This window comes from Corythoichthys intestinalis, chromosome 12 (genome assembly GCF_030265065.1).
Source record: "Corythoichthys intestinalis isolate RoL2023-P3 chromosome 12, ASM3026506v1, whole genome shotgun sequence".
In the NCBI taxonomy this organism is placed as follows: domain Eukaryota; kingdom Metazoa; phylum Chordata; class Actinopteri; order Syngnathiformes; family Syngnathidae; genus Corythoichthys; species Corythoichthys intestinalis.
Window position 1 is genome coordinate 22,193,855 of NC_080406.1, and position 22,069 is coordinate 22,215,923.

Genomic DNA, 22,069 nt, shown 5'->3' on the forward strand with positions numbered 1-22,069 from the left:
TACACAAAGATACTGTAACCCGATCGACTCACAGCCTCCTCGAAAGGTAAGGGTTATATTACGTCAGAAACTCGTTCGGTATGCGTCCGTTCCGAACCGAGCACCACGTACCGAAACGGTTCAATACTATTAAATGTACCGTTACACCCTTAATATATACACAACATATATATTCTTGGATGAAGATCTGAGCAGTTTTGCCCACTTACACATCAATAAGAAGAGGGTACTTTTTAGAAGATTTAAAATTAGGTGGTAACATCATTTCATACCAAAGATCTGTTGAGAAAAGCAAATGAGTCACTTTTATTCACTGAGTTAAACTGATCGCCCAATGAGGATCATCTTACCCAATCCGGCAATTTTTAAGGTGCCGTATTTCATTGTCGGCATCTGGAACTCCGTGAGAATGTTCTCGATTTTCTTGTTTTCTTCAAGAGTGGAGAGTGCTACAAAAACAAGAACAATGAGATGAGTTGTTTATATGACATGCAAGCTTTGTCAACAAATTAGTTGTGAATTTAGTTGCTATGACAAAAAGTTGAAATCAGAGCACTCACACAGAAGTTGCAAATGAAAGGTTCTGCAACAATTCAATGAAATCCAACCCAAATTTCTAATTTTATGAATGTATCAAAATGTTTTTTATATCAAAATAATTTTGGTGTAATGTGTACTGTTCTACTTCATTGTATATTTTTAGTTAAATTAATTAATTAATACAAGCAACTTATATGTAAATGTTATGTAAACATCAACATTTTTTGTTGCACATCTGAATGGATCAAACAATAAACTTTGGTCTGGTCGATGACGATGAGTATGTACGGATTATACGTACTTGCACCTGAGCCTCGGTTGTCAATGAGCGTGTAGAGAGGCAACCCCGGTCCTGATCCATAGACAACAAGTGAAAATTAGATTATAACTGGCATAAATCAACACTCTTGTTCACGCAGCACAAATAACACCAGAACATTGGAGCACAGGTGATTTGAGGAGTAACTGACCATAGCAGTCCATGCGATAGTACGAGGCGTCAGTGCTGAGGTAAGCTGAGTTGTACTGACACCTGTCCTGGTCAAAGTTGCAGGTGAGGCACTGACGACTGGAGGGTCCGCTTTTGATCGTCACCCTGATGCACAAGGAATGCGCAACTATTCAGGTGTGTAACAGAGCTCACGTAAGGTCTTTTTTTTCTTTAAACCCTTACTGTATACATTGGTACCTAGACATACGATCGCTTCATCATACCATCTTTTCGACAACCGACGCAGAATTTGACTTGTCATTTGTCTCGACATATGACGACATGCTCAAAATATGACGATTTATGACAGCATCACAATTTCATTGTTTTCCCGCAAGACGGACACAGGGCAGATTTTCTTGTGAGAGAAATCAACATGGGTCTCAAAGAAGGTTAGTGCAGGTGGTGAAAAAAGGAAAAAGGTGACGCTTACTTGAGAAAATGATAGAAAAATATGAGCATGGTGTGCTAGTCAATGAACTAGCTCGGCAATACGACCGGGATACAGTGGTATGAAAAAGTATCTGAACCTTTTGGAATTTCTCACATTTCTGCATAAAATCACCATCAAATATGATCTGATCTGTGTAAAAATCACACAGATGAAAAACAGTGTCTGCTTTAACTAAAACCACCCAAACACTTATAGGCTTATAGGTATGACGATGGTATGCAAACAATGACATAGGGGGAAAAATAAGTAAGTGAGCCATACAGATTTAATATTTTGTGGCTCTCCTATTGGCAGTAATAACTTCAACCAGACGCTTCCTGTAGCTGCAGATCAGTCTGACACATCGATCAGGACTAACCATGGCCCATTGTTTTGTACAAAACTGCTGTAGTTCATTCTGATTCCTGGAATGTCTGGCATGAATCGCTGTCTTTAGGTCATGCCACAGCATCTCAATGGGGTTCAAGTCTGGACTTTGACATGACCACTCCAGAACGTGTATTTTGTTCTTCTGAAACCATTCTGAAGTTGATTTACTTCTGTGTTTTGGATCATTGCCTTGTTGCAGCATCCATCCTCTTTTTAGCTTCAACTGTGCTTAGATGCTCTAAGGTTTTCCTGCAAAACATCTTGATAAACGTTTTGATTAATTCTTCCATTAATGATTGCAAGTTGTCCAGGCCCTGAGGCAGCAAAACAGACTCAAATCCTGATGCTTCCTCCACCATGCTTCACGGTGGGGATGAGGTGTTGATGTTGGTGAGCTGTTCCATTTTTCCTCCACACTTGACGTTGTGTGTTACTCAACGACAGCCCTAAAACATCACTGCTCTAGAGGAGATCTGCATGGAGGAATGGGCCAAAAATACCAGCAACAGTGTGTGAAAAGCTTATTAAGTGTTACAGAAAACGTTTGGCCTCCGTTATTGCCAACAAAGGGTACATAACAAAGTATTGAGATGAACTTTTGGTATTGACCAAATACTTATTTTCCACCATGATTTGCAAATAAATTCTTTCAAAATCAATTAATTCTTCCATTAATGATTGCAAGTTGTCCAGGCCCTGAGGCAGCAAAACAGACTCAAATCCTGATGCTTCCTCCACCATGGTTCACGGTGGGGATGAGGTATTGATGTTGGTGAGCTGTTCCATTTTTCCTCCACACTTGACGTTGTGTGTTACTCCCAAACAATTAAACTTTGGTTTCATCAGTCCACAAAATATTTTGCCAAAACTTATGTGGAGTGTCAAAGTGCCTTTTTGCGAACATTAAACGAGCAACAATGTGTTTTTTTTAGACAGCAGTAGCTTTCTTCGTGGAATCCTCCCATGAACACCATTCTTGGCCATAGTTTTACACATAGTTGATGTGTGCACAGAGATATTGGACTGTGCCACTGATTTCTGTAAGTCTTTAGCAGACACTTTAGGGTTCTTTTTTTTTACATCTCTGAATATACTGCGCTGAACTCTTGGCGTCATCTTTGGTGAATGGCCACTCCTTGGGAGGGAAGCAACAGTGCCAAACTATCTCCATTTGTAGACAACTTCTCTGACTGTCAATTGATGAATATCCAGACTTTTAGAGATGGTTTTGTATCATTTCCCAGCTTTATAGAAATCAACAATCCTTGATCGCAGGTCTTCAGACAGCTCTTTTGACAAAGCCATGATGCATATAAGACAATGCTTCTCATCAAGACATTTCTTACCAGATGTGTTTTTTATAGTGAGCAGGGCAACTTTGAACCACTCATCAGTGATTTGGCACACACCTTAAAATGTTTGGTAAAAATTAGTTTCAATTAATTGCTCTTTACTCCTTAGGCAGAGGGTTCACTTACTTATTTTTCCCCCTTTTGTCATTTTTTGCATGCTATCCTCATTAAAATATGAAAACCTATTAATGTTTGGGTGGTGTTAGTTAAGGCAGACACCGTATTTTCATCTGTATGATTTTGACAAAGATCAGATCACATTTGATGGGGATTTTATGCAGAAATGTGAGAAATTCTAAAAGGTTCAGATACTTTTTCAAACTAATATTATTTGAAGTGTTTTATAATTTGTTTTGTTTAGTGTAATTGCTATTTGTAATCGTACTTGCAGTGTTTAAAAAGGATTTAGCGTAGTTTTTTGGGCTGTGGAACTAATTAATCGAATTATAATGTATTCTTATGGGGAAAATCCCGCCCGACATACGACCAGTTCAAATTACGAACCAGGTGCTGGAATGAATTCAATTCGTATGTATATGTACCACTGTATTGAATATGTGACGGAATTAACAGTTTTTAGAAAGTGTCATTCGTAGGCATAGGGATGGGAATTGATTCTATTTTTGTGATTCCGATTTCATTATCGATAGAGCTTAACGATTCGATTCTTTATCGATTCTAATTTGGGGAAAAAGAAGAGCAAACATTTTGATTGGCATCGAGTTTGTTTAATCAGAACTCACAACCTTACAAACTCACATCGAGGTCAAAAGAGGCCCAAAGCCTCAATGTTAACTGTGGCATTATGTAACTGTGGCAAATACACAAGAATGTGTAACATTTTACTGATTTTTTTTTTGTAATAGAAATAAATCCTCCTTTTTAAAATGATATATGAGCTGCTTTTTCAGGAAAGATATGTGATCTTTCTGGACTTATGGAGTCTTCAGCAGTGGAGAACACAGATGTTACGTGACGTAATTCGTGCTGGTTGGAATTGATAAGAGAATTGTTAGATAAAGTCCTAAACGATTCCATGGAATTGAAACACACTGATCCGGTTCTCTATAGGAACCGGTTCTCGATTCCCATCCCTATTTGTAAAAGTCGTATCTATGTTTTGTATGTGAGACAACAAAGCAAACCACAAAAATCTTCTCATGTTTACTGTTACTTTTCTCAACAATCTAGCTAAGTAATCCAATAAAACATGTTCGCAAAAAGCTTTTATGAAAAGAAAAGGGTTTCGTACATTTTATTTTCATTGGAAGATTTCAAGATTTTGTTGAAAGCTTTATTGTAATCCATGACGGCAGTGAGATTTTGATGACAGGTATTCAAAATATGAGGTTTCACTTGGATGTGTAACTTAAAAAACACAAAGTCAAAAATAATCACTTACTTGTAAAGATTTCTCTTCACAGGCACCCCCTGGTGCTCATTGCTGACAAAATATCTATAGAAAAGAACAATGTTATCACCCTCTAAATAAATAATCCATAATTGACTTTTAAAGAGACTTACATGGCATCTTTTGTAAGTTTAGAAATGTAGATGACTTCCCACTTGCCCGAGGTAATAGGTGTTGCCGTGCCCTTTAAAATACACCTCAAATCAGTCAAATGAAATGCAAATCATTATACTGTTGTTTACAGCGAGGAGCAGAAGTATTTGCACCCCTTGTGATCTGTCAATCACAAGAGTAAATTCCCCCAATTAGAAAATAGGTAGAGAGCTTGAAATTTCAATCATTGGGGCATTTCCACTCATTGAGACATAATCTGAGAAAAAAAAAATCCAAAAATCACATTTTATGATTTTAAAAAGTATTTGTAATTTACTGGGGTTCATAAGTACAGTGGGGCAAATAACTATTTAGTCAACGACTGATTGTGCAAGTTCTCCCACTTGAAAATAGTAGAGAGGCCTGTAATTTTCAACATTGATTTTAAAGAATTTATTTGCAAATCATGGTGGAAAATAAATATTTGGTCAATACCAAAAATTCATCTCAATACTTTGTTATGTACCCTTTGTTGGCAATAACAGAGGCCAAACGTTTTCTGAAACTCTTCACAAGCTTTTCACACTCTGTTGCTGGTATTTTGGCCCATTCCTCTATGCAGATCTCCTCTAGAGCAGTGATGTTCTGGGGCTGTAGTTGGGCAACACGGACTTTCAACTCCCTCCACAGATTTTCTATGGTATTGAGATCTGGAGAGTGGCTAGGCCACTCCAGGACATTGAAATGCTTCTTACAAAGCCACTCCATTGTTGCCCTGGCTGTGTGTTTGGGATAATTGTCATGCTGAAAGACCCAGCCACGTCTCATCTTCAATGACCTTGCTGATGGAAGGAGATTTTCACTCAAAATCTCTCGATACATGGCCTCATTCATTCTTTCCTTTAGACAGATCAGTCGTTCTGGTCCCTTTGCAGAAAAACAGCCCCAAAGCATGATGTTTTTACCCCCATGCTTCACAGTGGGTATGGTGTTCTTCGTATGCAATTCAGTATTCTTTCTCCTCCATACACGATAACCTGTGTTTCCACCAAAAAGTCCTATTTTGGTTTCATCTGACCATAACACATTCTTGGCCATTGTGGAGTTTGGAGTGTGACTGACTGAGTTTGTGGACAGGTGTCTTTTATACCGATAATGAGTTAAAACAGGTGCCATTAATACAGGTAACGAGTGGAGCCTCGTTAGACCTCGTTAGAAGCAGTTAGACCTCTTTGACAGCCAGAAATCTTGTTTGTTTGTAAGCGACCAAATACTTATTTTCCACTATGATTAGCAAACAAATCATTTAAAAATCAAACAATGTGATTTTCAGTTTTTTTTTCACATTCTGTCTCTCATTGGTTGAGGTTTACCCATGTTGACAATTACAGGCCTCTCTAATATTTTCAAGGGGGAGAACTTGCACAATTAGTGGTTGACTAAATATTTATTTGCCTCACTGTATTTGTACCCCTGAAAATCAGCAATAATTATGACACTCAAAGTGTTGTCAGTCTACCTTTAAAAAAGTCCACCTTTACCCCATGAATAACCACCCACCCACCACCTGTTTGAGCTCATTATTGTCACTTGTCCACCCCACAGTCATAATCCACCTGCTTCCTTCGACAAGATCAGAGAGCTTTCGAAAGACACCAGAGAAAAATTGATGAGCTCCACAAAGCTGGAAAAGGCAATGGGACAATTGGAAAGCAGCTTGGTGAGAATAAATCAACAGTTGTAGCAATTGTTAGCAAATGGAAAAGATTAAACATGACTGATAAAATCTCTTCTCGTAGGGCATTACTCATGATGAGAAAAGTGAGGGCTCAGCCTAGAACTACACGGAAAGAGGTGGTCAATGACCTGAAGAGAGCTGGATGCAGAGTTTCAAAGGCTACTGTCTGTAGAACACTACGGTGCAATGGTTTAAAATCATGCACTGCTCACAAAGTTCCCCTGTTGAAGCCAGTACATGTGAAGGCCTGTCTGAACTTTGCCAGGGACCATCTGAATGATGCGGCGGGGTGAAAGTTATGTGGTCAGATGAGACCAAAGTAGAACTTTATAGTGCAAACTTGACTCGTCGTGTGTGGAGGAAATGGAGGAATACCCAAGAACACCATCCCCACTGTGAAATATGGGGGTTGAAACCTCATCCTTTGTGCCTGTTTTCGGCAAACGGGGCAGGACGACTGTACTGAATAAAGCAGAGGATGAATGGTGAAATGTATCGTCAGATTTGGAGCCACAACCTCTTTCCCTCAATCAGAGACTTGAAGATGAGTCGTGCCTGGATCTTCCAACATGTCAATGATCGGAAGCACACAGCCAAGCTGACCAAGGAGTGGCTGCGTAAAAAGCATATCAAAGTTCTGGAGTGGCCTAGCTAGTCTCCAGACCTCAATCCAATAGAAAATCTTTGGATGGCGCTGAAATTTTGTGTTTTGTTTCAACGACAGCCCCGAAACCTGACAGACCTAGAGAGGATTTTTGTGGTGGAATGGGCCAAAATCCCTCTTCCCATATATGAAAACCTGGTGAAGAACTACAGAAAGCGTGTGGCCTCTGTAATTGCAAACAAAGCCTTCTGCACTAAATATTAGCGCTGATTTTCTCAGGGGTACAAACACTTATGAACCCCGGTAAATTACAAATAAATCATTTTTAAAAATCATACAATGTGATTTTTAGTTTTTTACTTGCAGATTATGTCTCTATAAGTGGAAATAAATCTATGATTGAAATTTCATACCTCTATCCATTTTCTAAGTGGGTGAACCTGCAAAATATTTCTGCTCATCGCTGTATATTGAGCTGTCAAAGTCATAAAGTGATGCTTAATCTGCAATGCAATCTCAATCTAAATTGACAGCCCTACATTTTGTATGATACATTGCAATTTTTTAGTGTAGAATGCATGACATAGTAACCATTGATGCAGCTTACGTTTTTGATGTGATGAATATGTTTGTAGCCACTGGTGTCGCTTAGCACTTTGTAGAAACTTATTTTATCTTCAGAAAAGAAAAGAGGCAATGGCACATACTGCAGGTAAAAGAAAAGGTTAAGTTCTGTTTCACAAAGATGACAGTTATGCTAATAATAAGACTTACATGGCCAACCCAACCTGTCCTGCTGCTTTGCTCGAATTTCTACACAGAATGGAGACAACGACTGTATTCAATCAGCGCGCGAGCATGTTGAAATCACGTCATCGATGAAGAGAGAGCGACCTGTTTTTCCCGCCAGCTGCTTCCGTCAAAGTCGTAAATCTGCACCAGCACGTAATTCTGCTTTCTGGTGAGCCATTGCACCGCGACGCGCTCATCTGTGACCCAGGTGACGGAACTCAGAAGGTAATCGCTGAACACAAAAGCGACAAGGAGTGAAACGTGGCAAAAATACCGTCCCCTCAACCGTGGTGTTGAAAAATACAGACCCAGATGCAATGGAAGCAGGGGGGAACACTTGATCGCGGTGGGATGGATTCGTAGTATCGACCACAAACAGTTTGACCTTGGTCAGAGGTGATCCTGCCTGCGTGAAATTAATCATTAGAAGTTGTGGTCTTATGACAGGAAATTGCAGACCTAAAAAGAAAATTGGATAACTCCAGTTTTGAAAAGGAGTTTTAGTGCAAAACACACATCTCAATGGCTAAAACCGCAAAAGGAATGTGCATGGGAAACTGAGCTGAATTTAGGTCAACCATAATTATAAGCAGCAATCTCCCTCGCCCCAAAAAATTGTGATATATTATCGTGTCGTCACATTTATTTCTGTTTGTATTTCAGTTCTGTAGCTCTCGACATTTATATCCAATTTGTTTGTTGAGTGCAAGTTCTACTTTAGAATATTGTCATTGGAATGCATTAAATCCAACCTTTGGGTATGGAATAGCAACGGTTTGAGGGTACTGCTCCTTTCCATATGTGGGGAACTCCACTTTGTGAACCTGTGTGTCATTATACTCAGCGTAGGCCAAGTATCGTCCGGTTGAAGACCACCACAATGCGCCGTTTGATGCAAACACCTCCTCTGGAGTCATAAAGTACATATAAAAAAAACAATAAACATCAACAGAACAAAAAGCAACATTTCATTATCATACAGTGTGTTCTAAAAATTGACATTGTTTTGTAATCTGATAAAACAAGTAATTCTCGCTCAAATTATCTCAAATTTTAACAAATCTTGTGAAAACCAAGTTTAATGTTAATATTAAATTTCAGTTGAATGCTAGTTTACTGTTGACAATGACAATCATTGTCTAATAAGGGCTATACTAAACGACCACTTTACTTTTTTTAACGATTAACGATTAGTCAACTTATCTAATAATTTTTCATTTTTATCATTTTAAAAAACATTTTTTTATACAAATCTAGCGATTCAGTTTTTGTTGACACTTATTAATTCACAAAAATATTTTGGAACACTTAATTTTTTTTATTAAAGTACAGATAAAGAAGTAAATAACAATAATAAATCACAAATAAACAATGAGGTCAAATGCTGATAGCATTAACGAGTGCAAAAGAATGGAATGTAAACAGATTCAGAACACTGACTTCGCCTTTCCAACATGATTCAAAACAACCCCTCGCCCCCCAAAAAATCTAGTATTAATTAGGGCTGTCAAAATTATCGTGTTACCGGGCGGTAATTAATTTTTTAAATTAATCACGTTAAAATATTTGACGCAATTAACGCACAAATGCCCCGCTCAAACAGATTAAAATGACAGCACAGTGAAATGTGTACTTGTTGTGTTTTTCGGAGTTTTGTCGCCCTCTGCTGGCGCTTGGGTGTGACTGATTTTTTAGGCTTCAGCACCCATGAGCATTGTGTCAGTAATTATTGACATCAACAATGGCGGGCTACTAGTTTATTTTTTGATTGAAAATTTTACAAATTTTATTAAAACGAAAACATTAAGAGGGGTTTTAATATAACATTTCTATAACTTGTACTAACATTTATCTTTTAAGAACTACAAGTCTTTCTATCCATGGATTGCTTTAACAGAATTTTAATAATGGTAATGCCATCTTGTTGATTTATTGTTATAATAAACAAATACAGTACTTGTGTACCGTATGTTGAATGTATATATCCATCTTGTGTCTTATCTTTCCATTCCAACAGTAATTTACAGAAAAATATGTCATATTTTATAGATGGTTTGAATTGCGATTAATTGCGATTAATTACGATTAATTAATTTTTAAGCTGTAATCAACTCGATTAAAAAATGTAATCGTTTGACACCCCTAATATTAATATTATAGTATACTACTATATTGTATGTAGGATGTCATTTTAAAGCTATTCTAGTGTAGAATCTAAATTCTGAAGTATGTGAGATTAACTCCAGAAATCGTTATTTATATGTTGAACATGCAGTGCTTTTATTTTGAAATGTTCATCGGAAGTACATTCGCTAAACCGCTAACCGTAAGCGTTACACTCCGCAAAAAACGCGCACTTTTCGTCATTGCATTTGGTGCAGTAATAGATTTTTTTTTTCATTTTGCCGTTGGCAAATGCTGTTAACCAGCAATTCTTCATGTTTGAACTGTCAGTTTTTAACCGCGAAATTGCATTTTGGAGAAGACTGCCAATGTTTTATAGCAGGGTAAAGTAGGTTGTCTTTTTTTCCCATTGCCTCAATGCAGTAATGCTAACGTTTACAGTGTTTAATATAGATGTGTTTCCTTTTTTTTGTATGTCTAAACTTTAATCCTATGGCCTGTTGATGCCCAATAAACATCTGTGAAAGGAACTGGAGTCTCATATGCCATGAACACGCACACACAAATGCATGCACATACGCACGCGCCGATAAAATGCACCCGTGAAAATTACTGCACTCATTTTTATTTACAGTACGATAAATGGACTTATTGCATATTGCGACAGGCTTAGCAACTTCAATAAAAAATGTCGTTAGTTGTTTAGATGGACTTACGATCTGCCAGCTTGTTGTCTCCTGTTGTCTTCCAAAATTAAAACAGGGCAACGGCGCTTTAGGTGTTCATTCACGGCGGACGTGCAGTCTGATATGCAAGCTTGGCATTGAAGAAATAACAACACAACAGTGTATCTTCCTTTGTTTCGTTGAAATAAGTCAATGTTTTTGCCACTCTGGTGCGCTTTTGGCTTTGTGCCTCTTTCTCCGCTTGCATACCGAACGGCCGCCATTCTCAACTTTCTACGCATATATTTTTTTAACCCTTTATTTAACCGTCGACAGGATGTTGTGCTCGTCGACGCATTTACGTCATCGATGACATCGACTACGTCAGCTAGTCGGGACAGCTCTAATATAAATACAGTGGTACCTCTACATACGAAGTTAATCCGTTCCAGGACCTTGTTTGTAAGTCGAAATGGTCGTATGTCGAGCAGGATTTTCCCACAGGAATACATTATAATTCCATTAATTCGTTTCACAGCCCAAAAACCTTCACTAAATCCTTAAAAAAAATACTGCTGGTACTATTACAAATGGCAATTACACATAGCAAAACAAATAAATTATAAATCAAAATCGTAATAATAATAATAATAATAATTCCTGTATTAATGTAACGAATCGGGTTCTAATGTGGCGGACGTTTTTTGCTGACCCTGAACGCACCGCGGGGCTGACGTGCCAGAGACAGACTGGTGAGCTTGAGTTTCACTTTCACTTTGAATGTTTTCTTGAGAACACCGTCAAGTGCGGCAGACAGAAGGTGTTTTTGTTTTGAATAAGTTGTGAAATAAATGATAAAAACGTCGCGAAGTTGGCGATTTCTCTGGAGATGTTACCACAATAAGAATTGTCAGCTTAACTTATAAAGACTGGCGAACGATGGTCGGAGGAGGACCGTGGAGATGTATTGTTGAGCCATTTCACGGATGCCCACCCTACGCTCATATTTTTCTGTCATTTGCATCTTCATTTAGAAGGTAAGCGTCAACTTTTTCTTTGTTTCACCACCTGTACCAACCTTTTCTGAAACCAGTGTTGATTTGTCACACAAGAAAATCCGCCGTGCATTCGTCTGCGGTGCTGCCATTGTCGTCGTATTTCGAGCATGTTGTCGGATGTAGAAACAAATGGCGAGTCAAATTTTACGTCGGATGTCGAAAAGTTCGTGTGTCGAAGCGATCGTATGTAAAGGTACCACTGTATAAACATATAATCTTGGTGCCAAGCAATTAAGCTTCAGTGAAACTAATTAGTGCTCTGGCATCTTACTTGAATAATGTTACCAGGAAATTAGGTTGAAGTAAGTGGATAAGCTTCTATTATAGACTCACCAACATCCTTTGTTCGAGAAAAGTAGTGCTTGAGTGCCATAGTTTGGCATCTCGGTGCCAAGTAACTAAGGGGCCGTTTACAGGACAATGGGAACGGATGTAATAACGCAAAAACTTTTCCTGAGAGCCCTATCGTTTACTCGGTGACGGCGTTTTGGGGATCAAAATATTGCTTTCTCTCCATCTTGAATAATTGTATATTGCAAATGAATGATGTTGAAGTGGGGTGAGGAACTTCCATTGGAAAAGACACACCTGTCTAATAGAAAAGTAGTGCTTGGGCGCCATCTTGTTGCTATAACTAACTATAAACCTTTTTGAGGGGTGTTTGATTTGCTCAAGAGTTTTCACTGTCCTCAAGATATCAACTGTATAGTTTAAATAATGTCACATTCTTTACATCACACTTCATTATATCAACTGAACGTCTTTTGAGACACACACAAAACTGAATGTTCCTCACCCTCATACACCCAGTCAGGTACTCCATTCAGAATTTCATTCTTTTTCCCATTGTGGGTCACTTGTATGGCTCCAGCAGTGATGTCATCTTTTAAAAAGACGTTGTAGTCGGACACGTAAGCCTGCATGACAACACGCACCCGTTGTTATTAACACTAAAGATGGGTTTGTGAGTTGTGAATGCAAACGTGTGCTGCTGGGTAAGCTGAGGTAGTGTCGGCTGCAGCATAGCGCAGAGGCAATGAGGCTTAAGTAGAGTAGCTACACAAATACACAGAGAATAGTGAGGGGGTTAAGGAACTCACATATTTGTGTCCCACCGGGGCCCAGATGAAGTACTGCACCTCAGCAGGAAGACTTCCGTTTGTAACAAACATCCTAAAGTGAAGGATAATTACCAAGAAATAAATCGCAAAGGACTATTTATCAGCATGATTCACTAAAATTACCCTTGATTACACTTAAATGCATTTTAGGTTCATCCTGAAATTACACTGTAAAGCACAATCTCCCAAATTTTTAGTTAGCAGTATATATTTTTTGCTTTCATACAGTTTAAAAAGCTCAAAGACAATAAAAGGTACTCACAAATTGCTTCTGTCATAGATTGTGTATGAAGCTGTATAGGAATGTCTCCATTGCTGTCGGATTGCAAAGACAAATATTTCCGTCAGACTGTTATAAAGTGATCCCTCGTTTTTCACCGTTAATAGGACCCGCCCCCACATCCCTACCGCGAAAATAAAAAATCCACGAAGTAAGGCAGAGCCTGTTTAGATTTACAAAGAAAAAACAACAAACAAGACAAAACAAAACAAAAACCAACCACATTTGTGCATGTTCAATGTAGAGATACATATAAGACATCTTTCCCAAAGTATAATTAAAACAAAACAAAACAAACAAAAACATCCCTTTCATGTTTATTTATATTTTTTAATAAATGTTTTTTTAAACACTGAAAATGTAATAATTATGATATACTATATATATATATTTGTAGATGTATACATGTATATACTGTATCTTAACATTTTTAAATAAAATACTGTTTTTTGTTTTTTTTTTAAATTGAAAAAAATCCGTGATGGACTGTAGCGAGGCATCACTGTATACTTAATTTAATAATAATGCAGCATTAGTGCACTTGCACCGGATAATGAGATCCAATACAAGAGATGTACTCAATTCATAATATTTTTAATTATTTCCGTAATGGAGCCAGTCCCAGCTACTGCCAGCCAATCACAGGTTACGCGTAGGCAAACACTTATTCACACTTAAATTCATACCAATGGACAATTAAATAAGGTTAAAAAAAAAAAGTATGTTTTTTTTTTGTCTGTGTAAAAGTTAATTTGATCATAACTAAAGATGCACGATAATATCGGTTACCGATAATTATCGGCCGATAATGGCAATTATGGCGACACACAGACAATCCTTTTTTAAAAATTTAAATCGATAATGCAATCCGATAATTATATACTTGATTTAGCCTCCAAATATGCGCAACCAAAGCATTTTTTTTCCACTTCTGCACCGCTGCCTCCGCAACCTCTCCTCTCCCTGAAGCCCCTTAGGGAGGAGGGATTGAGGAGTATGGCGTCACAGAGGAGGCGGCGTTACACAACAGGGTTGAGGCGATATCATGGCAGCTCTGTCACTAGCGTGGGTAGTTTTTTACGTGTGTGAAACAAACGACGCTCTCGCCATCTGCAAAACATGCACTGCAGAAGTTCCACGAGGCGAAAAAGAAAGCGTCCTCGTTCAACACCACGAACCCGATCAGCCATTTAAAACTGCATCACAAAGATTTTTGGAACGAATATGAGGCTGCTGCTAGCGCGAATGCTAAAACTAAACAAACATTTTTTTCAAACTTTTTTTTTCTGTCCTGTTCAGCTGTTTGACACGGAGAATGGAAGTCTAAGTGTCCGGTTGGTCTGAACAGTTTTAATGTTTCACATTGAGAGTATGACATACTCCCATCATGATCATTCAACATACCTTGTTTATTATGACAAAGCAGCGAAAAGGAAGGGGTTATGGGGGAACAGAAGAAAAGAAACACAAGAAAAGAAAGAAAAGAAACAAAAAACGACAAGAAATACATTGAACGCCTAAACTATTAATATGTTGATCCTATCGTCAGCTAGATGTATTTCCGGTTGACACCATGTGGGGGGCCTGTTGACCAGATAAAGATGGGGAGGTGGGTGGGCAAGTCTCAAAGCTAAGCGACTGGGAAGGGTAGAGTGTCCACAAATCAACTCTGTGATCTAGAACCCAGTAATCATGTGACTCACTTGTGAGTGTAAGCAGGTTGGCAACCGACCCTACGCCGCCCCACCGCCAATCCTGGCAATGGGAACCCCCACCCGGGCACGCCCAATCACATCCAGATGCACGTGAGCCCCACCAAAAATGCAACTGCAACACGCAGCCGATCCCTCCTCCCGCAGCCCAGCAAAGGAGCCATCGTCACCCCCCGGGATCCAGGGTGGTCCCCTGGGCCACCCGCGCTCCAATCAACCGGCCCTCAGGGATGGGAAGAGGGCACACACCACGAAAACGAAAATTTACTACTTGTTCACATTTGATGTTGAAAAAAAGAGCAATAAATTATAGTTTTGCATAGTAATATTTTCTCTTGTGTATACTTTAAAATTTTACATAAATCTTTTAATAGAATTATCGGCTTGGCATTATCGGTTATCGGTTGAAAAATGTATTATCGTGCATCACTAATCATAACGTCATATCATTATTTACAACGGTTAACTCATTAACTAATTATTTAATGAGCTAAGGCAGTGATTTTCAAAGTAGTAGTGGTAGTGTTAAACGTGGTAAAAGTAATATGTTTTCATTCCATAAGGAATAAAAAAAAAAATAATAATAATAATTTGTTTTGGAACATTTTTAAATGTTATGTATTTTAATTTAATCATTTTCTTTTTATCTTTTTTAATTCAGGTTTTAAGTATTGTCCTAATATTATACCAAAAATGCCTTTTAGTATGACATTTTGATAGTAAATTAGTATTATTTTTTTTTATAAAGGTTTAACAACCACTGAGCTAAATGATTGATATTAATAATAAATCTGTCTGTTGTACTTTGCCAAGCTCTTCAAGTAGGATTTCTCACCTTAGTGTAATTGCTTTCAAAAGCAACATATTTACGATCCCCTGATAAGAGGTAGTCTGTGGCTTCCACTTGGTCCTGTAATAGAAATTGAAAATAGCCATCCAATGTCACTAGCGTTTGAAGTCAAATATACTGTATATTTTTAAAAAGATTATATTACAAAAGTTGAATTGCTTAAGTATAGTGACTCTTCACTTGTTTCCACATTATGGAGGAAGACGCTCCCATCTCTTGTTTTGTGCAGATACTCATTATCTGCACAAGCAAAATAACACGAACACACCTATAGGAGCTTTTCTTAGACACTGAGAGAAGGTGCCTTGGAAATTCTATAAATACCTGATATCCAGTAGAGATTGTAGGATCTCCACCTAATTGTGTCATTGAAGTAGTCTTCTAGGGTGAAAGGCCTTTTGCGAGCTTCAGATTCTGAAAGAAGACATCAGGGGAGAAAAAAAAATGCTTGTCTTCACATCTCATGGGGTGAAAGTTTTTTTTTCCCATTCAACGACGCATACAAAGAAGGTCAATATTCTCGTCTAACTTTACTTTGACAAATGCCCTAAAACAACTATTAAGCAACTTTATTTTGTTAATACACAGTATCTGTTAACACAAATTGTCCTTTGACCACACCTACAATTGAAAATACTACATACTATAATAAAATACTTACTGAAATGAATGGAAATGACATCAGTTTACTGCGCACCTTGGCTACCAGAGAGCAACATAATACTCACGGACGTATGGACACAAAACTAACTAATGAAGCAAAGTAAGCTTCAGTATTTTTTTCTTTGCAGAGGATAAAGAATATGTTACTATGGTTGTATGTGAGCCATTTCACCGAAAGAAGACAAAAATTTATATGTGTCTGTGCATATCGCTAATCTAATTTATCGTTATTTCTAAAAATAAAGAAAATGAAAAAAAAGAACACACAGTATACTGTATACTATAAGGATATAGACCCCAATCACGTGACGTGACAACTCCGCCCCCCTGACTGGTGCTGCCATATTGTCCGTCGGCTCATAGTGTTTACATATTACCGCTACATACATTACTGCGTGTTTTTATGCTTGTCTAAGGAATCACCGCCTAGTAAACGAACCCAAAAACCTTCCTGGCAATCGTTAACATTGATTGATCAAAATGGTGAAGGCATGTGTAGCGGTTGGTTGCAGTAACAGAGAAGATAAACGATCATTTTAGTAGTTGCTGTGTGCCCATTGTTAAAAGGGCAAATCTCAAAAGCAGCACGGTTTGTTTATTTCGGTCCATGATGCGTTTGTGTCGACAGCCGTCAGACAGCGGCGAAAACATCAATATGATGCCAACACGATCGCAGACATCATCAGACGGAGACTACGAAGCTCGTCGCCACGGTCACTCATCAAGAAGGTGACCGCAACAACAGGTGTTTTGCCGAAAAATAGCTGCCCTGCGTTAAATGTCCCCCCTGACGGGAGCGCCCACACGGAAACGACTTTCTTGTACCGTGAATATGTATTATTTTACTCTGCTTGAACTAATAAATGTCAAACCTGTGTGATTGACATTGGGATATGGTCGTGAAAACCTGTAGACTAATACATTTCTGTTCAAAGATGGTTATGTGGCCCAGTCCACGATTTGTTACTAAAATACAGTACTAATATTTTGTGTAATTTAATTATTTTAAAACTGATCTTACAGTCGTAAATCCATTACTGTAATGCGTCCATGAGATGTTTTCACGTCAATAAAGCGTTATAAATAAGCGCTCCCGTCAGGGGGGACATTTCACGCGGGGCAGCTATTTTTCGGCACACACCGGCCTGTTGTTGATCAAGTTTCATTTTACAATCGTGACAACGGTGACGCTCAGCTGACCAAATGTCGGTTTATATTCGGGCCGGTGCCGTTTTGGGTACCCGACTCCTCATCGTGACATAAACTGGAGTATGATTGGAAATTTTGTGGTCTCAGGAGGACGAGCTCTGACACACGGGACGGGACCGGACGGGAGGAAACATCGGTTTGGGCATCAAATATGGATCTGGCGACTGGATCGACCGAAACTTTTCCAAGTTATGGCTTTTATGCAACTCATCCAATGAGTTTACAGCGTCTTAAAGCACCGGGGCTTTCATAATTTGCAAGTGAATCCACCTTTAGAAACTACGATCATTGACAATACGGACACACAATGACGGACAATATGGCGGCACAATACAGCGATCACGTGATTGTGTGACGTTGGGGATTGGGGTCTATACTGAATATATTGATATCTTGTATCTTTTTTTTTGCTTATACTGAATATATAGATATCTTGTATCTTTTTTTTTGCTTAATAAAAAAAAAAAAAAAATGATAAATTAGATTTTCGTTTGAAGCGCCTTTCAAAACTTCAAAACTTAAAAGACGTGATCACATTTTTTTCCTTCAAATTTGAGGAAATCCAATATGTATCCTGACAAAATGTCCAAAGAGGCCACAAGACATGGCTGCCTTTCAAAACTCCTCAGCAACTATCTTTCTTCAAATATATTGACCTTTGACCCGTATTTTAAATAATTAAGGGAATATTGGCTCCTCCATCTAGGTACGCCACCCAGCGTACTGCATTTAACAGCTGCTATCTGTAATACTGTAAAATTGTACAAAATTTTACAGATCTGCTTACAAAAACATGATCCAAAAAAATTTGGGGCTTAACGTCTTGAAACAAATGTTTCTGAGGTGAGAGTTTATTTAGATTTTTTTTTGGGGGGGGTGTACACACATTGCATATTGCGGGCGTCATATATCGTTTTGATACTGTGACATAAGTGTCTGGTTTAGGTGGAACAGCTCACACAAATTCCCTTCAACTTACTTTATCACAATGTGTAATGAAGCTACCAATGGCACTGCCATGGCTTGCTGTAAATGGCTTGCAGATCATATTTTGGCAGTGCCGCGGGAAGTGGGGTGCTGCAGCACCCCCTTGTGTTGGGGAGGGAAAAAGTTGTTGTTTTTTGTTAATAACACCTTGCTTGCTACCAGGTCACGTTGAATAAGATGCTATTGGAACGGAAAAGTAAACTGTTGACAGAGGAGGCGTTACCATGGCACACAAACAAATTGGCAATTTTTTTGTTTTTTTTTTGCAAAACAGCGAAATTTTTCTAAAATTTAATTCGATGTCGAAAATGAAGATGATTGTCCTTTAGTATCTTCAAATAGGTAAGACATGCTTGTAGAATAATATTTTTTGCTGTTGCTGTTAAGCAGGGTGGGTAATAACGCGTTGCATGTACTCTGTTGCATTTACTGGAGTAACTTTTTGAGAAAAATGTACTCCTAAGAGTAGTTTTACTAAGCCATACTTTTTACTCTTACTTGAATAGATTTGTCAAGAAAAAAAAGCTACTCATACTCCGCTACTTTGGGCTACACAAGGGTCGTTACATTTTTCCTCTGTACTGTTAGATTTTATTTTTTTTTTGCCAGGGATGCCAAAAATAGCACTACCAATTTCACCAACGAGACGTCGCAACAATAATCACATGACTCCATTATACCAATCAGACGTTCTATCTTTACGCCAGCCTGTTCAATCATGTGGCGTCTTTAAAGCACCGTAAAAAATGAAGTCTTTGACATTGAGCGTTTCCTTCAACATGACTCGAAAGCATGGATTTCAACCTCTCTCCCAGTTTTTATTTGGCACCGATTGACCACGGAAAACCGGAGATATGATCCTTTTACTTTCAAAATAATAACTATGAAGGAACTAATCACTATTCAAACTAGGAACTATTCTCTCCACTAGAGGGCACTCATGCTCTTTGGATGAATAATGCTATATTTATGTCATTTTTTCTCTCTCGCGAGAATCAAGGATTAAAAAAAAAAAAAAAAAAAAAAAAACTGTTTTGTATTTCTTTGGCTTAATGTGGTTATGTAATGGGTTATTGTACAGTGTCATTATAACAACAGTTCATATAGATAACTTTGTGCTGAGAAAAAAATACCATTGTTTAAAAAAATAAACAAAAATGTAAGCAGTTACTCACAATGTTATTCATTACTTGAGTATTCTTTTCACCAAATACTTTTTTACTTGTGCTTGAGTACATTTTCTGAATGACTACTTTTACTTTCGTAATACAGGGTGATTATAAAGAATGACCCTATTTCATTATCAAATATTTCGTAAGTAGTTGTATGAATAATACAGGGTGATTAAAAAAGAATGACCTTATTTCAAGATCAAATATTTCGTAAGTAGATGTATGAATCAGAATGAGGGAGTGGGTGTTTTAAAGATTGGATTTTCCAGTTCTCTGCAATGGTCACGTGACGCTTCTATGAGTTTTGTTGTTGTTGCTATTTTACCTTAATAAAATATTTAATGATGAAATAGGGTCATTCTTTTTTCATCACCCCGTATTATTATAAAGTAACGCCACTCTTACTTGAGTAAAAATTTTTGGCTACTTATACCCACCTCTGCTCTAGAGCAGAGCGCTGTTGGATATTCGTGAGCAATTTATTTTAGTGTTGTGAATTGTGAAAAGGGGTCGTTAAACCAAGGCTTATTTTGCCTGGCACAGCCAGACTATTCTCCCTGTATTTTTCAAACACTGTGAGAATTTAGTCTGGGATCCAGCCCATTAACGGCCTCTTGAGCAAGGTACAAAATCAATCATCCAGTCAGATTCGTTTATTTGCGTGACTTGTTCTCAACGAGTAACGTCACTCTTGCGCGCCGAAAGTCGTGTCTACAACAACACAGATGGCGAACGGGAGAGCCGAGAATATGTTCCAATCCGCGGTAAAACCAGTTTTAAATTACCAAAAACACATCGAAACAAGTCATTGACAACAGTCAACATGGCTCGCGCTAGCCATGTTGAATAAACTTCTCCATTCTCCGCTCACGCTACTTATGTGTCGCTTTAACGTCACGTCTGCCCGTCGCTGATTGGTCCACTCCGCTGTCTGTTTGCTGTGGCTTGCTCCGCCCTCGGAATATGATCCGCCGGACGGTCGCCAGACTCAATCGCTGGAACAACGGTGAGTCTGGTATACCAGCCAATTATTGGCCCTTTTAGTTTTCAAGTGTGTTTGCGTGTCATTGCGCCATCTAGCTGCAGGGATTTGCATTAAAGTACACAGGCTTTTTATTATTTTTTTTGATTTCCAATACAAAACTCCAACTTACACTGTAGGTACAAGAGAACGTTGTCTTTGTAGTAGCCTAGTAGTAGTACGTAAGCATGCGTGTGTACTGCCATTGTGCACGCCCTGTATGAAGAATGAATGAAAGAATGCATTTAATGACAAGCACCTTTCAGGGCAATGAAAGAAGCTAAAACGCGTGAGCATGACATATTTGGACTGAAAAAGATCCTCAGCACTCCCTGCTGTGAGTGATTTCCAACGCCCCTGTATCTTGGAAAGGAAAGTGTTAAAAATATCACCATACCAATGGGAGTACCTATATGAAATTCCCATGTGATGCATTATAACTGTTCACAGAACAGGTTATTTTAAAAAAAAAAAAAAAAAAAAAAAAAAAATCACCATACCAAAGCCAAACATGACAATGATTGAAGTCACACCGGTTGCATGACGTGACGTAACTTTCATTCCAAACACTTTTGGGAAACATTGAATTTCGACTTCACTTACTGCTAAAATAAACCGCAGTTACGGTTATTAACGTGATGATGGCAGCCGCCCCCAGTAGCACCCACAGCACCTTGCTGCAGCCCTGTGGAGGGTCACAACATTATTTTCTTCCGACTAATCCTAAAATTTACTGTACACCAAATTGCAACTACAGCAGCAACAAGTGATGCACTTGTACTCACCATGACGCAGATGAAATGAACACGCGCCTCTTAAAGGATCCTCACTGCCCCAAACTTGACGGTATTTCGTTTGATTTACATCCTGTCTTTCCAAATATGTATAATTTTTTAAAAAGTCAATTTAATCCACGAAGCGATCCACCAAAAAGGAAGAAAAATTAGCTCTGTCCCTTTTGCGCGTGCAGTTGAATCAGACTTCTCACTTCCAGTCGCATTCCTGAGAAGTCCTTAAACAGACGCATGCTTTCCTGCCACGCCACTTGGATAACTCATACACTTACGCGCGCGTGCACAAACCCACAACAAGTAGGCACGTCAGACCCGGCTGCAGAAAGAAATTACGGGGGGGCATTACATTTTTGGGGGGAGCACACTTCTTTAACGTAAATTTAGTCTGAACAGTGGCGTTATTACCTATAGATCACTACATCAGTGCACTGAATTATTTTCTGTCACTGAAGTCAAAACTTGGTAGTTCATCGTAAAATCTATAAGACAAACAAAAACATACCTGTCAACCCGAGGCCGTTGGCAATCTTACAAATAGTGACGTATGCTCTTGCAAATTGGTGACTAATC

At 38.5% G+C, this 22,069-nt stretch overlaps 1 protein-coding gene across 1 annotated transcript in view; it reads right to left on the reverse strand.

Moving 5' to 3' along the window:
- fap (fibroblast activation protein, alpha) overlaps positions 1 to 21,734 on the reverse strand; it is a 33,336-nt gene extending 11,602 nt beyond the window's left edge. Inside the window, exons 1-19 of the mRNA XM_057851448.1 lie at positions 21,491 to 21,734; positions 21,309 to 21,390; positions 15,978 to 16,067; positions 15,799 to 15,893; positions 15,639 to 15,713; positions 13,074 to 13,126; positions 12,791 to 12,863; positions 12,487 to 12,607; positions 8,596 to 8,750; positions 8,152 to 8,249; positions 7,946 to 8,075; positions 7,826 to 7,864; positions 7,659 to 7,757; positions 4,730 to 4,800; positions 4,608 to 4,661; positions 1,011 to 1,135; positions 842 to 892; positions 351 to 449; positions 210 to 279 (exon numbers count right to left, since the gene is read on the reverse strand). Coding sequence (XP_057707431.1) covers positions 210 to 279; positions 351 to 449; positions 842 to 892; positions 1,011 to 1,135; positions 4,608 to 4,661; positions 4,730 to 4,800; positions 7,659 to 7,757; positions 7,826 to 7,864; positions 7,946 to 8,075; positions 8,152 to 8,249; positions 8,596 to 8,750; positions 12,487 to 12,607; positions 12,791 to 12,863; positions 13,074 to 13,126; positions 15,639 to 15,713; positions 15,799 to 15,893; positions 15,978 to 16,067; positions 21,309 to 21,390; positions 21,491 to 21,493 — 1,583 coding nt within the window. The 5' untranslated portion in view covers positions 21,494 to 21,734. The remainder of the gene's footprint in view (positions 1 to 209; positions 280 to 350; positions 450 to 841; positions 893 to 1,010; positions 1,136 to 4,607; positions 4,662 to 4,729; positions 4,801 to 7,658; positions 7,758 to 7,825; positions 7,865 to 7,945; positions 8,076 to 8,151; positions 8,250 to 8,595; positions 8,751 to 12,486; positions 12,608 to 12,790; positions 12,864 to 13,073; positions 13,127 to 15,638; positions 15,714 to 15,798; positions 15,894 to 15,977; positions 16,068 to 21,308; positions 21,391 to 21,490) is intronic.
- Between the last annotated feature and the right edge of the window lie 335 nt (positions 21,735 to 22,069).